Raw genomic sequence first — 15831 nt, 5'->3', positions numbered from 1 at the left:
TCTAGAGAGGGTTTTTTTTTTTTAAACAATCTTCAGTTATTCTCATTATACAGTTTTAATTAAAAAATCATCTTTTGGGGCTGATATTCAGAATGGTATATTTATTGAAAGGTCTTTATATACTAACATTTTCTTTATTCTGTCTAGATCACATGAAATTTCCTATTTCAATTAGTTCTGAACCCTGTATAAGTTTGAGGGGAACCAATGGATTTGTGCGTATTGAGTTCATTCCAAGTAAGTACAAACTTTCATTCCTTTAGTCATCTATAGAGGACTCTGGAACTCAGAGTAATTCTTTTCTGAATATAGTTTTGTTTGTTATCTATTGCTGTATTATGTTACCACACTCTTAGTCTTAGGCTTAACACATCATGTATCTGTTGTCCTTGTGGAGTGGTAGTCTGGGTATGGCTTACCCATGTCATTCAGGGTTCCCCATAAAGTTAGGATCAAGATTATGACTGGGGGGGGGGGAAGCTGGAGAAATGGCTCAGTGGTTAAGAGCACTGGCTGCTCTTTCAGAGGTCCTGAGTTCAATTCCCAACAACCACATGGTGGCTCACAGCCATCTGTAATGGGATCCGATTACCTCTTCTGGTGTGTCTGAAGACAGCAACAGTGTACTCATAACATAAAAAAATGAATAAATTAAACAAATGATTGTGACTAGGTTGTAGAAAGAACTGCTTCTTGCTTCACGTGGTTGTGGGCAGTTTCTAGATTCCGGCTGTTGGATATATGGGCCTTATGACTTTAGATGCTTGCGTCATCAAAGCTGGCAAAGGGGTAATAAGAAGAAAGGGTGTTATATGGCTTGAACAAGGAAGTGGTACTGTCATTTTTGCTGTATTCCTAAACTCAATCATATGGAGGGTTTTACAAGGATATAGGGTAGAAATGGGAATAACTTGAGCCTCCTAATAATGGGTGGCATTTCTCTCACCAACCCATTCAGCTGGTGAGAAATAATTGAGTTTCCACTGGAGAATCTGTATATGAGCAAGTTTTATTATAATTATTATTAATTTTTATTTCCCCCTCACTTCTTCTCTTCCTCTCTCCTTCCCTCCTGGCCCCTGCATTTGTGTGTGTGTGTGTGTGTGTGTGTGTGTGTGTGCACTTGAGTGTACTCATGTGAGTGTGAGTGCCTGAGGAAACCAGAGGATGGTCTTGGCTTTCTTGGAAGTGGAGTTACCAGTAGTTATGGGCTGCCTGGTGTGGGTTCTGGGAAGCCAACCCCAGTCCTCTTAAGAGTAGCCAGCACTGTTACATACTGAACCATCTTTCCAGTCTCAGGACTCTTTACTCTTAAAGATGACCTCTTTGGGGGATGTGGTCTTACATATATATGTGATGCCTTCCATTCAATCTCTGGCATGACTGGGAGGATCTTTCTAGAAAACATATAATGGTGATGGCATGAGAGAGGGCACTGTGTTTGCTTCATGCTCTATCTCCTTTCCCTCCAGGTTTCATTACTTCTCAGCATGTGAAGGTCAACTATGGGAACTCTGAGAAAACAAACTCCTGTCCTCTCCCATTAGCCAGCCAATGCTGCTTGTTTCTCTAAGCCCCGGGGTTCAGAAAATGAATTCTTAAGATTCTTTTTCCCAGGGAGAGCATCTCATTTTATAGTGTTGGCAGTCCTGGAACTCACTATGTAGACCAGCCTCTAGACCCTTCTGCTCCTCTTAGGGCTCCTACTACCCCTCCCCCCCTTTTTTTCAGTTGTCCTTCAACCTGGCAGATTTCTTCTAATGACCAAACAAGTACAGGGCCAGTATATCAAAGAAAAAAAAACTCTACAGTTAGATTCAAGGAAACTAACAGCCAATCTTGTTTATCATTCTTTTTTTAAAAAAAGAATTGTTTATTTTACATATATGAGTACATTGTAGTTATCTTCAGACCCACCAGAAGAGGGCATCAGATCTCATTACAGATGTTATGAGCCACCATGTGGTTGCTGGAAAAAGAACTCAGGACCTCTGGAAGAGCAACTAGTGCTCTTAACCTCTGAGCTGTCTCTCCAGTTCCCAAGAGAGGTTCTCTGAAGTAGAATTTCATACAAGTCATGGGGCTGGGGTATAGCTCAGTGGTAAAGTCTTGGCTAATAAGTGAACCACTCTGCAAGAATCCGCCAGTTCAGCAGAAGAGGCAAATCTTGAGGGTAACTTGGACAGGTGAAGTGCCAGCCTAAAGCCTCTGTGGCTGCAGAGCAGAAGATGATTTAGCTTTGCTTGTTCTTGCTTTTTTGGCCAAGAGCAGAAGAAACAGTAGACGTTTTGACCCTAGTTAAGGCGCTGCAGTTTCTTTTGTATTGTCCCAGACTCTATTGTGCCTCATCCTCAGGTGTTAGTGGGGAATGGTTGACACAGTGATCTCACTTTCAGATGGACCCTTTCCTCTCAAATAATAATAATAATAATAATAATAATAATAATAATAATAATAATAATAATAATAATATAGTGATGAAGATAATAATAAAAGTCAGCTCTTAGAAAAGGCAGAGCCCTAGAAGGAACTAAACAAGTTAGATAATTTGGGGGTGGTATCGAGGGACAAATGCTTGTGAGAGGAGATAGGCAAGACATGCAGAAGTTCAGACTGGACTGCAGGTCTGATGCCTTTGAAAAGCAAAAGGGGCCAACATGGTGCTCAGGTTTTGAAGTCACGTGGGACAGAAGCAGGAGGATTGTTTGAATCCATGAGCCTGAGGCTGTCATGTACTAATCTGGTGAGGCCACCTTTCAAACTCAAAAAGAATCCTAAAAAACCACCTGCCCACTTAACCTACTCACCAACCAACCAAAAAAAGAAAAGGGAAATGACAATATTTAGGATGATCATCAATGCAAAATGTAGCTGAGAGACACTCTCAGCTAAGTCAGTGAGGATTCCGCAGTATAAAGATCAACTGTCATAAGCGTTTCAGGGCAGGGGCTGCAGAGGCAGCATAGAGATTAAGGACACTTGCTGCTCTTCTACGTAACAAAGTTCAGTTCTTAACACGCATTTGGAGTAGCTCACAACCTCTTGTAACTCCAGCTCTAGGATATGATTCCCTCAGGTGTCTGTGGGCACCTGCGCACACACATGAATGCTCACACACAGACAGACATATAAAGACTTATAAATCAGTAGGGGCTGGAGCGATGACTCAGTGGTTAAACACATTAGCTGTTCTTGAAGAGGATCTGGATTCAAGTCCTAGCACATACACAGTGACTAACAACTGTCTGTACCTCCAGTTCCAGGAGATGAAAGCCCTCTTCTGGCCTCTGAGGTACCAGGCAGGCAAAGTGGTCCACAAACATAGAAACAGAAATCCATCAAGACGTACAGAAAAATAAAATAAAATAATTTTTTAAAATTAAAGTCAGGAGCTGGATGTGGATGTAAAGCTCACACCTTTAATCCCAGCACTTGGGAACCAGAGGGAGGAGGATCTCTGTGAGTTTGAGGCTACATAGTGAGACCCTGTCTCAAAATCAGTCAGTCAACCACTTAGAAACTTATAACATCCTGTGTCAAGGGCCCTTGAGGTGTTCGTTTATTTCAGGGTAAGCCTGTCCAAGTGTAAGGCCGTAGTTGAGTGCTAAATAGATCTAAGGTTCTGCAGTGATGGGCAGTCTGCTAACCACCTCCTTAAAATAGTTTCTTTAGCAGGAATTTGAGTGGTAAACCTTCATTTTTTTCCACAAATATGTTATTCATTGAATATTACACAACAAGCTATATTAATCCAGTAACAAAATAATTATTTAGTCATTTTTAAAAAGATTTTTATGTACATGAGTACACTGTAGCTATCTTCAGACACACCAGAGGAGGACATCAGATCCCATTACAGATGGTTGTGAGCCACCATGTGGGTGCTGGGAATTGAACTCAGGACCTCTGGAAGAGCAGTCACTGCCCTTAACCACTGAGCCACCTTTCTAGCCCTACTTTTTATTTTGTGACATAGTCTATGTTATCAAGGATTTGTTTTGAATTTATCTGTAGCCCAGACAGATGTGAACTTGTGAGCCTCCTGCCTCCCTAGTCTTATTTGTTTGTTTATTTTTGTGCCAGGGTCTCTTTATGTAGACCAGGCTGGCCTTGAATTCAGAGAGATCTTTCTTCCTGTGCCTCTGGAGTGCTGGAATTAAAGGCATGTGCCACCACACTTGATCTTTAATTCTGTTCTTTAGAAAAAGTTCATCAAATTCTAAAAGGTGATGAGCTGATTCTTCCCAGTCTCTTCCTGTCCTTTAAGTTTTCTGGGTAAGCTTACTAACACTGAAAATCTTATGACTTTGGAAGTTTTCATGATCAAGTTCTGTGTATTTCTGTTTTTCTGTTTGTGTGTGTATGTTTTGGGGGCAGGTATTTTACATAGCTGTCACTCTGTGCAACACTCATTTATTTTATTATTTATTTATTTATTTAGCTACAAAATTGCCTTCTGAGAACTTTAGTTTTATCTTTGGAATAAGGATATTAACACTTCAAATGTTCAAGTGAAGCATCATAGGGAAAAAAGTACAAGACACCCACTAAGGGCACGATAAATATCCTGTATTGAAGAACATCTTCCTGGAGGGATTTAACGGGATTTTTTTTTTTTCTTTCTAAGGAGGAAACCTGAAAAATTTATATTTCAACCTATTCATCAATGTCAACTCCATAGAGTTGCCGAAGCGCAAGGAGGTGGTTTGCCATGGATATGACGATGATTATTCTTTCTGCAGAGCTCTGAAAGGAGGTAAGCATTCGACTTGTATCACGTATAGATTAGACCAAAGTTCTTTATGTGCTGTTAGGGCAAGGGAACCCTGCAGGCATGAAGTTCCTTTACTGATAATAATGCTTGGGTCCTCTCCAAAGTTTTATTCTTTGAAGCATAAATATCTTACAGCTGTGTGTCCACATGGTGCATCGAGGAAGCATTTGAAGGAACATTACATGTTTACCTTTTCAGGTGAAGATTTTACACTTACTCTTGCCTGCAGATAGATGTCTTTTTCTAAATATGGCATGCATGTCTTTCAGCAAGCACTTGTCTGAGTTTGCTCTGTGCTAGTTTCTTTAATGGTCTCTTCTTTTTATTTGAATCCTGGACTTGTTGTTACTACTACCATCATTATTGGCTTTTTGGGGTAGAATGTTACCTTAGCCCTGGATGGTATACAATTTTTTATGCAGTCAAGGCTGGCTTTGAACTTCCATCTCTCCTTTTTTGTTGTTCTTGATGTTTTTCAGATAGGGTCTTTCAATGTGGCCTAGGCTGTTCCAGAACTCACTATATAGACTAGGCTGCCTCAGAACTCACATGCTTGCCTCTGCTTCCAAAGTGCTGGGATTAAAGGCACGTGCCACCATATCTGGAGGAACTTTTTAATGGAAGGACCCCCCTTGAGATTGGGTGCTTGCCTAGATACATGTCTGTATACTGTATGTCTGTGCACCACGTGCTTGCCTGGTACCCGAGGAGGTTACAGGAAAGTGTTGGATCCCTTAGAGCTGGAGTTGCAGATGTTTGTGAATCAGTTTGTAGGTGCTGGGAATTGAACCTGGGTCCCTTGAAAGCCCTCCAGTGCTCTTAACTGTTGATCCATCTCTCCAGCTCCTTGTAAATTTCTCTAGCACAATGATTTTATGATTTCACACACTCTCTGTGGGATTGTATTGACATCCTATCAGAATTTTTGGTTTCATTTCCTTGGTATCTAAGATGTGCTAAAAACCAGCATAGCCTTCCTGATTACTCTCTCTCCATTCTTTCGAAAAAATATCTGTTGAACATAATCTGAGCAGGCCATGATTTTGGTACCGAGGATGTGAAGTTGGATGCTCATGGATCCTTCTTTAAAAACTCACAGTGTCCTAGAAAAGACAATTTACACAGGAAGCCCACAAATAGGAATATTCTGTTTAATTTTATCTGTGTACTTGTCTAATACTGGTGACAGGAAGACATGTGTAAATCTTCCGAGAATTTTAGTAGCATAGCATGTTCAAACAAAGAACATCAGAGGGTGAAGAGGAACATTCCGTGGAGAGGGAAGAATAGATGTAAGTCCATCCAGCCACACTTGGAGAGTGGTTTCTGTCCCTTTTTTTCTCTTTGTTCTGGAGCACAACATACTCGTGAGGAATTGATGCAGATGAACTGACAAAAGGGGGCGGTGAGGATGTAAGTCGTGCCCAGAATGTTGGGCTGGATCCTATGGTAAGTAGGAAGTAATGACCCACTGAGTTTTCCATTTTTGAAAATAAGTTGTGTCCTTATGGCAGGAGGTGGCTGTGGCAGCCAACTTGCTCAGAAGGAAGAACACCCAGGAGCCTGTGAAAGACCATTAGGGATTCAAACATAGCATTCCTGGGCTCAGGGATGAGGCAGAAGAGGCTTAAAGGAAATGGCAGGGCATCCTAAGATGTTTACTGTGGCAGTCAAAGATCACAGGTAACACTAAGAACCACTTGAGGGCTGGTGATTTGACACCTCAGAGTATATTATCTGAGGTGATGTGTATCAGAGAAGGAACAGATTTTAAAAGAGAAAGACAAGGAGCTCTGCTCTGGGCATGTTGAGCTCATGATAATTTTGGAACATTCAAATAAACATGTCCATCTGGCATCTGAGCATGTGGGCCCAGAGCTTAGGACAGATTTAAGAAGAGCTGATATGGGGGCCCAGGAGAGGACTCAGAGGGTAAGAACATTGGCTACTCTTCCAGAATATGGGGGTTCAATCCCAGCACCCACATAATAGCTCACAGCTGTCTGTAACTCCAATTCCTGGATTATGGGATAGACATACATGCAGACAAAACACCAGTGCACAGAAAATAAATCCTGAATAACAAACAAAATAAAAACCAAGCATGGATGGGATCAAGAGATCCCAGAAGCCAGAGATTCAGTTTCAATTCTGCCTTAGTCAGGGTTTCTATTCCTGCACAAAACATAATGACCAAGAAACAAGTTGGGGAGGAAAGGATTTATTCAGCTGACACTTCCACATTGCTGTTCATCACCAGAGGAAGTCAGGACTGGAACTCAAGCAGGTCAGAGAGCGGGAGCTGATGCAGGGGCCATGGAGGGATGTTACTTACTGCCTTGCTTCCCCTGGCTTGCTCAGTTATCTTTCTTATAGAACCCAGGTCTACCAGCCTAGGGATGACACCACCCACAATGGGCTGGGCCAGGGATGGCTCCACCCACAATGGGCGGGGCCCTCTCCCCTTGATCACTAGTTGAGAAAATGCCTTACAGCTGGATCTCATGGAGGCATTTCCTCAACTGAGGCCCCTTTCTCTCTGATAACTACACTTTGTGTCAAGTTGACACAAAACCAGCCAGTACAAATTTCATTTTTAAAAGTAACTTCCTATTTTGTTGTTACACCTTTAGGGATATGATATTTAGAAAATATGGTAAGTAAAAAATGAAGTAAAAATTATTCACTATCTTACCACTTTTTACACCTTCTTCCCTTGTTCCTAAAAAACAAAACAAAAGAAAACAAAAAACAAAAACAAAACCCCACATATAAATGTCCATTTCAAGACATCTGAAACACAATAAAGCTTCTAGCCTTGTTACTGTGATCTTGGGAGTAAGGATGCTATAGCTAAGTGCCACTAATTGGTTGCTTAGAATAATAGAGTTTTAGAGAACAGAAGTCGGCTGTCAGGTGCCAGCAGGGTCATGTACCCTCAGAAGGTTACAGGGGAGGATCTATTTCTGCCCACTCTCCAAGTTTCTGATAGCCTTAGGTGCTTCTTAATTCACAGATAAGACACCTCCTTCTTAGCTCTTCACACTGTCTTCCTTTTATCTGTTTCAGCATCCAGATCACTGCCCCCACACCCTTTTTTATTAATTTATTTATTTTATAAAATGTTGTTATAGCTCACAAAATTTGTTACATACTAATAACATTTTTTTCTTCTCTAAGAAGGACTGAGGCATCTACTTTCTGGCCTTCCTTCTTTTTGAGCTTCATAAGGTCTGTGAGTTGTTTCTTGGGTATTCAGAGCTTTCTGCGACTAGTGTCCATTTATCAATGACTGCATATCATGTGTGTTCTTTTGTGACTATGTTACCTCACTCCTCCATCCCCTTTTAAAATAAGGGCCAGCCTATGAGCTTTTGGGCCCATCTCAGTGACCTCATATTAACTTGATTTGTGGACACCTTGCTCTAGATAATGTTAAACTCATTGTTTCTTGGAGTTAAAATGACCACATATTTTGTTGGGGGATGCTATTCAGTTTATAGTACCATCTGAGACTTGGTTCCTGCTTCCTTCAGTGTTGCCAAGAGAGATGGTCTGGAACCATGGGGCATTTGTATAGAACCTTTTGGAAGAACACAAAGGGATCAGAGGAGGGCTTCTGTTCTTTTCTCTGGCCCAGCTTGGACATTTTCTGGCTTCTTTAGTGAACTTAGAGGCCTCTAACTAATTTTCTATCAACACAGGGAGGCCCAGGATGGGTTCTGTCCAAAACAGATAGACCCATAACAAAGAGGCCCTGGCCTGCAGGAGAAGCTAAGACTCTTGCCTGACCTGCTGAGTGCTCCTGCAGTCCGCAGGACACAAGCCTAGCTGTCCCTCCCAATTTCCTTCTCAAGCCCCCAGGTCTTCCACTTTCTTTCTTTTTTCCTTGACAAATGTGCTATGGTTGGCCTCCCAATGACAGCCCGTGCACAGAAGTGTTTCATGGCTGGAGCTTAGTAGTTTGTGATTGTATTCTTGAAATGTCTACTAATTTTCCCAGAGAGTTTTATAAGTAAAACTTGAGGAGATGATTACCTGCTGGGCAAGTTCTTTGCTTCTCAATGTCTACACTGCTGGAACTTGGGGATCTGCACCAACACTTCCCTCCTCATTTCTGTGCACCACTAGCTTTCATCTGTTGCTGGTGGTTTCTGGGTGCAGGGAGGGTCAGAATCAGGGATGGATGTTCTCTGTGGTGTCAGGAGATAATACATGGAGGGTGCAGTCCATGGAAACCTCTTGACAGGAACCTGGTGGAAGGGATGCCCAGCATTGCTGGTCTAACCATCTTACTCTTCACTGTGTCTGTATCACTGCACTCTTCTTTTTTTCTTTTTCTTTTTCTTTTCTTTTTTTTTTTTTTTTTTTTTTTTTTTTGAGACAGGATCTTACAATGTAGCCCTGGCTGGCTTGGAGCTCAATAGGTAGACCAAGCTGGACTCAAACTAATAGAAATCCAGCTACCTCTGCTCCTGATTGCTGGGAACAAAGGTCTTTGCCTCTACACTCAGCTACCATTATACACTGTATGTTTCTTGACATATTTATGTTCTGAATAAATTAACTGTTTTTGGGAAGGGATAATTTTGTGTTGACCATTGTCTCCTTATTCCATGGTACAAAGTAGACTTTTAGTTAATATTCTTTGAGTGTTCTTAAAATTTTAAAAATTTAAAAATTTCTTCTTATATTTTATTTAAATTTAAAGTTTTAATTACATTAATTTAAAATGAAGAGCACTGAGGACCCAGGTTCTGCACTCACCCACCTGATCCAGGAATCAGATATTATCTGTGGACTTCATTGGTACCAGGCATGCACAAGTGCATACGTGTAGGCAAAACACTCATACACATAGAAATTTTAAAAATAAATCTTTAAAAAATTAAATTACATTGATTTTTAGTGAAAGATCTAAGAATGTAACCCAAAATGTATTATATTTTATTTATTTATTGTAAAAATATGGGGGCTGGAGAGATGGCTCAGTGGTTAAGAGCACTGACTGCTCTTCCAGAGGTCCTGAGTTCAAATCCCAGCAACTACTTGGTGGCTCACAACCATCTGTAATGAGATCTGATGCCCTCTTCTGGTGTGTCTGAAAACAGCTACAATGTACTTACATATAATAAATAAATAAGTCTTTAAAAAAATGTAAGTTTACTAAAGCTTGAGACATTTCAGCTAGTTATGGTCTTCATGCCTAATTTACTGAGACAGGAAAGTTGACAATTTGAGGCCAGCTTGGGCTACACAGGAAGATTCTGCCTCAAAACAAAACTAAGAAAAACAATTAAGTTGGTGAGATGGCCCATTAGGTAAAAATGCTTGCCACCTTACTGACCCTGATGTCTTGAGTTCCATTTCTGGGACCTACGTGGTAGAGGGAGAGAGGTGACTACTGTAAGCTGTCTTATGAACCCACTTTCAGGGCATATTTTGCATATGTGCACACACAATTTTGCTTTCCAAAGGTCACCATTTCTTTCGTTTGACATTTAAACATGTACACCTTTCTGCTGAGTTCACTATTTTATTGTCTGGTCTTTTCCTGTTTATCTGCATCTACGCTGGGTGATTTTGTGTAGGGCCAGCCTCATGGCTGCTTATTGAAATAGAGGCTGAATTCTTAGGCTTCTTGGTGATGGGATTGGAAAGAGTGTAAGTACTCTGTCTGCATTTGAACCTTCTCATGGGATTCAAATGGGATTGTGCTAGACATGAGGCCTCAGGGTCAATCCTCACTGTTACTAGAAAGAAAAATGAAGTAAAGCAAAAAGAAACATTTTTTCTACCTCTAGGGAAATTATTATCTGTTATATCCAGCTATAGGGGCAGCAATATCTCTAAAAGTTAGGCATGCATGTATATAATCTAGTTTGATGCATATAATTCTTCAATTTACTGAGACAGATCTTAAAAACTCGAATGCCCTAGGAGATGAGATATGGGCTGGTGTAGGGAGCTGGTATGTTTGAGTGTCAGGGTGGGGCACTGAAGATGCTATAGGAGGCAAGTAGGGAGAATATGGGGGTCGTTTCTCTATATTTTTCTCAGAAATGCTTCTGATATTAATAAAGCATTCCAGAAAACTAGACTCTGTATTTTTTTTTAAATCATCTAAAATGACTAATAATGTTTGTGTTTGTTTTCAGAGACTGTGAATACAACAGTACCATTTTCCTTTGACGGAATACTATTTCCTAAGGTATTATTCAAGGAATGTTTTGTGCTTTCTTAATCCTTCTGCATGTTGTAACGCGTTGCATGTCATATGTTGTAACAGAAACATGGGTCTCTGTAAATAGACACCATGACCATGGAAACACTTATAAAGGAAGATTTCCATTGGGGCTGGCTTACAGGTGCAGAGGTTTAGTCCATAACCATCATGCTAGAAGCACAGCAGCACACAGGCAGACATGGTGCTGGAGAAGGAGCCAAGAGTTCTACATCTGGATAGGAACAGCGGGAGAGAGAGACACTGGGCCTGGCCTGAGTATCTTAAACCTCAAAGCTTGCCTCCTTAGTGACACTTTCTCTAACACCTTCTAATAGTGCTGTTACTCCCTGGTTACCAAGAGTTCAAATCTACGGCATTCTTATTCAAACCACCACATGTGTCAGTATTGAAAACAAGCAATTCACCACTTTAAAGAATATTGATTCAATTGATATTGGACATGTTCAAGGCAGTGCAGCCACAGTCAAGAATAATTATTTAAATTAAAGTGGTCAAGAGTTTTGGTTTTAGGTATTTTGCTATTTTTCCTGTTGTAGAACATATAAGATAGCTCCTTTTCTTGTCATTGCTTCCTTTTAACATACATAATACAATAAGAACGCTCATCACTAACCAACTGATAGTCTCCATATGAATGGTTTAGTCAAGGGCCATGGGTAAGTCAACCTTATTAGTCAATACTTGAATAGTTAATGTATTATTTGCATATTGTGCTAATATGTTGTATAATTGTTTAGAATAAAGATCACCTAGCTTTAGGAACTAGAGAGATGGCCCAATGGTTAAGAGCACTTATTGCTTCCTAAGAGGACCTGAGTTCACTTCCCAGCTTCTATATCAGTGCCTCACAACTGTAACTATAGATCCAGGGATCTGAAGCCTTCTTTTGGCCTCCTGGGTCACTGAGTACACATGGGACACATAAATACATACATGCAGGCAAAATACTCACAGGCATAAAATAATTTTTTTTAAATCACATAAATTATAGGCTTATTTTTGTTTATGATTTGCTTTCTTGGGCACTTTGCTTGGGCATTGTCTTAGTTAGGGTTTTACTGCTGTGAACAGACACCATGACCAAGGCAACCCTTTTAAGGACAACATTTAATTGGGGCATTCAGAGGTGCAGACCAGTATCATCAGGGGGAAGCATGGTGCAGACAGAGCTGAGAATTCTACATCTTCATCTGAAGGCTGCTAGTGGAAGACTGACTTCCAGGTAGCTAGAACGTAGGTCTTATGCCCACAAACACAGTGACACACTTACTCCAACAAGGCCACACTCCCTAATAGTGCCACTCCCTGAACCAAACATATGCAAACTATTGTAGGCATTTATGCTTTTATAAAAATAACTATGGCCTCAAAGAGTAGCTTTTTGTTTTCTCGAGGCAGAGTCTTACTAGGTTTGAGGCTAGCCTTGAATTCACAGGAATCCTTCTGCCTAAACTTACTGTGTGCTGGGATTACAAGCTTGTGGCACCATGTTTGGTGATGATTTCACTTTTGGTTTTTTTTCCTTTCTTTCTTTCTTTCCTTCTTTCTTTCTTTCTTTCTTTCTTTCTTTCTTTCTTTCTTTCTTTCTTTCTTGTATAGAATAGAGTTCATTCAGGGCATGGGGAGGAGAAATAAGAGGGTAATAGGGGCAGAGAGAGAGAGAGAGAGAGAGAGAGAGAGGAAGAAGAAGAAGAAGGAGGAGGAGGAGGAGGAGAGGAGGAGGAGGAGGAGGAGGAGAAGGAGGAGGAGGAGGAGGAGGAGGAGAAGGAGAGGAGTCCGGCCATGGGCACATGGACAGAGGAAGGGAATGGGGAGAGGGGGGAAAGTGATAAGAGCAAGAGAAGCAAGAGAATGAGGAGGGGGGCAAGCAGCCTGCTTGCTTTTGGTTTTCACTTCTGGTGAGTTTAAAAAAATTAATTGATGGGTATAGTAGTACATGGCTTTGATCTTAGCACTGAGGAGGCAGAGGCAGGAGGATCTTTGAGTTCAAGGTTAGCCTGGTCTACAGAGAATTTCAGGACAGCCAGGGCTACACAGAGAACCATGGTCTTAAAAATATATTTAAAAATTAATTTTCTAAAAAAAACCCAAAAATTAATTTTCTTCACTTAAGTATCTCTGTGTGTGTGTGTGCACGTAAATGCACAGCAAAAATTTTTTTCCCTATTACCACCAGCCGTATTCCTTTGAGACATGTTTCTCCCTTCCTTCTTCCCTCCTTCCCTCCCTTTCTTTCTGCCATCTTCCTTCCCCTACTTTCTTTGTATTTTCTTTTGGCTTTTCATGACAGGGTTTCTCTTGTACAGCCGTGGAACTAAATCTGTAGACCACACTGACTGTGAGCTCACAGAGACCTATCTACCTGCATCTGGTTCAGGCCAAGAGACTGGGTTTCTTACTGAGTCGAGAGCTAGGTTCATGGCCAGCCCCAACACTCCTTTCTGCACTTGGAAGATTAAGGTCCATAGACATTTATGTAGATTCTGGGGATTTGTGCTGAGAGTGTCCTTCCTTTCTCTGCCATCTCCTTTGAACCCTTGTATGCTATTTTAAAAAGATTAACTTTCCTTGTTTTCTAATTGGGAAAAGATTAGATTCTCTATCCACTGAATTAAAAGCATGCAGAGACAAGTGCTTTGCATAAAGGTGCTTACTTCCAAGCCTTCCTTCCAAGATGAAGTGAGCTCTGTTGCTAGGATTCATGGAGCAGGAGGACAGACTTGACTCTCACAAATTGTCTTCTGATCTCTACCTGAATGATGCGGCATGCTTAGACACACACACACACACACACACACACACACACACACACACACACACACACACACGAATATTTCATCTTACTGGAAAACCAGGGAAATGAAATTGGGCTTGGGAATTAGCGCTGTGGTTGAGTGCTTGGCAGGCACTCTTACCAGAAGGAAATAGCCAATTCAATTCTAATGGCACCTACTGATAAGAAAAAAGTTCTTGCCAGGTTCATGCTTTCTCTCTCAACACTTAGGAGGTTGAGACAGATGGATCTCTGAGTTCAAGGCCAGCCTGGTCTACATAATGAGTTCCAGGCCAGCTAGGACTACATAAAGAAAACCTGTCTCAAAACAAAAGTAAAAAAGAAAAATATATTCTTACGGAGGTCTTTGAAATAGTGACACCTAACATTTAGCATTTCTTATCTTTATTATTCCTCATTTTAGGGCCATTACAGATGTGTTGCAGAAGCCATTGCTGGAGATACTGAAGAAATGCTATTTTGTTTGAATTTCACCATCATTCACCACCACAATGCTATTAGATAAATTGAGTGTGTGTGTGTGTGTGTGTGTGTATGTGTATATATACATGTATGTATATATGTATATATATGCACTCAATGTATATATTTCAAAAACAGTGTTCTGTTTTTCTTTTGAAGATTACCCTTTTTATCATTTATTTTTAGCAGGTGTGAGCCCTGCTTGGCCTGGAACTCAGATCTGCCTGCCTCAGTCTCCCAAGTGATGGAATTAAGGGTGTGCATCATGATACCCAGTGGCAGCTGCTGCTGCTCATCCTGCTGCTCCTTCCTCCTCCTGCTGCTCCTCTTCCCCTCCTGCTCCTCCTCTTCTCCCTCCTGCTGCTCCTCCTCTCCTCCTGCTGCTCCTCCTCTTCCCCTCCTGCTCCTCCTCTTCTCCCTCCTGCTCCTCCTCTTCTCCTGCTGCTCCTCTTCTCCCTCCTGCTCCTCCTCTTCTCCCTCCTGCTCCTCCTCTTCTCCCTCCTGCTGCTCCTCCTCTTCTCCTGCTGCTCCTCTTCCCCCTCCTGCTCCTCCCTCCTCCTGCTGCTCCTCTTCCCCTCCTGCTCCTCCTCTTCTCCCTCCTGCTGCTCCTCCTCTCCTCCTGCTGCTCCTCCTCTTCCCCTCCTGCTCCTCCTCTTCTCCCTCCTGCTCCTCCTCTTCTCCTGCTGCTCCTCCTCTTCTCCTGCTGCTCCTCTTCCCCCTCCTGCTCCTCCCTCCTCCTGCTGCTCCTCTTCCCCTCCTGCTCCTCCCCCTCCTGCTGCTCCTCTTCTCCCTCCTGCTCCTCTTCCTCCCTTTTTTTCTCTTTGAGTCAGGTTCTCACTGTGTAACTCAAGATGGTCTTGAATTCCTTACACCTTGCCTTAGCCTCTTGGGTGCTGAGATTACAAATCAGAAGTGATACTTGTATTCTAAAGATCTTAGTTTCAATTTTAAGCAGGCATTCAGATCTAACATTAAAGAAGATTTTTTTTTCATTGTAATCATTTATGTTTTCAGTGTTGGGAACTGAATGAATGGCTTCATAGATGCTAAGCATGCATTCTACTGCTGAGTTACCTTCTTTGTCCTATTTTGATAATGTACAATCTTATATGAGCATTACTTTTATAAACTATGAGATAGATTATATTAAATACAGAATAATAAATTTATTATTACTGGTGGTTTTTAAAAAAGATTTATTTATATATTATGTATAAGTACACTGTAGCTGTCATCAGACACACCAGAAGAGGGCATCAGATCTCATTACAGTTAGTTGTGAGCCACCAGGTAGTTGCTGGGATTTGAACTCAGGACCTTTGGAAGAGCAGTCAGTGCTCTTAACCACTGAGCTATCTTTCCAGCCCATTACTTGTGTTTTAAAAACACTGTTATCATGTGATATATTTATTTATTTATATTTATCAAAGTAGACAGAGCCCCAAAGCCAGCTGTTTGTGACTATGTGGGTTAGGGGTGTCTTGCTGACCCTGAAAGAAATGCCCCTTCCCTATATATTCACTTTATATTCGATTGCTGCCCCCTCCCTGATCT

General features: G+C 41.4%; 1 protein-coding gene across 2 annotated transcripts in view; it reads left to right on the top strand.

The window, feature by feature from the left end:
* Positions 1-15215, top strand: part of LY96 (lymphocyte antigen 96) — a gene marked incomplete at its 5' end in the record, with an annotated part of 17657 nt that extends 2442 nt beyond the window's left edge. The window contains 4 exons of one of the 2 annotated variants that reach the window (XM_080938474.1): positions 148-237; positions 4682-4756; positions 10933-10985; positions 14219-15215. In XM_080938474.1, the coding sequence (XP_080794600.1) occupies positions 148-237; positions 4682-4756; positions 10933-10985; positions 14219-14320 (320 nt within the window). In that variant the 3' untranslated portion in view covers positions 14321-15215. Of the gene's footprint in view, positions 1-147; positions 238-4627; positions 4757-10932; positions 10986-14218 lie in introns of both variants that reach the window. The other variant, XM_080938473.1, reaches the window with a different exon arrangement.
* Positions 15216-15831: the final 616 nt, after the last annotated feature.

Source organism: Micromys minutus, assembly GCF_963924665.1.
Source record: "Micromys minutus genome assembly, chromosome: 26".
Taxonomy (NCBI): Eukaryota; Metazoa; Chordata; class Mammalia; order Rodentia; family Muridae; genus Micromys; species Micromys minutus.
The sequence above is the reverse complement of the archived record's forward strand: the minus strand, read 5'-3'. Positions and strand labels throughout refer to the sequence as shown.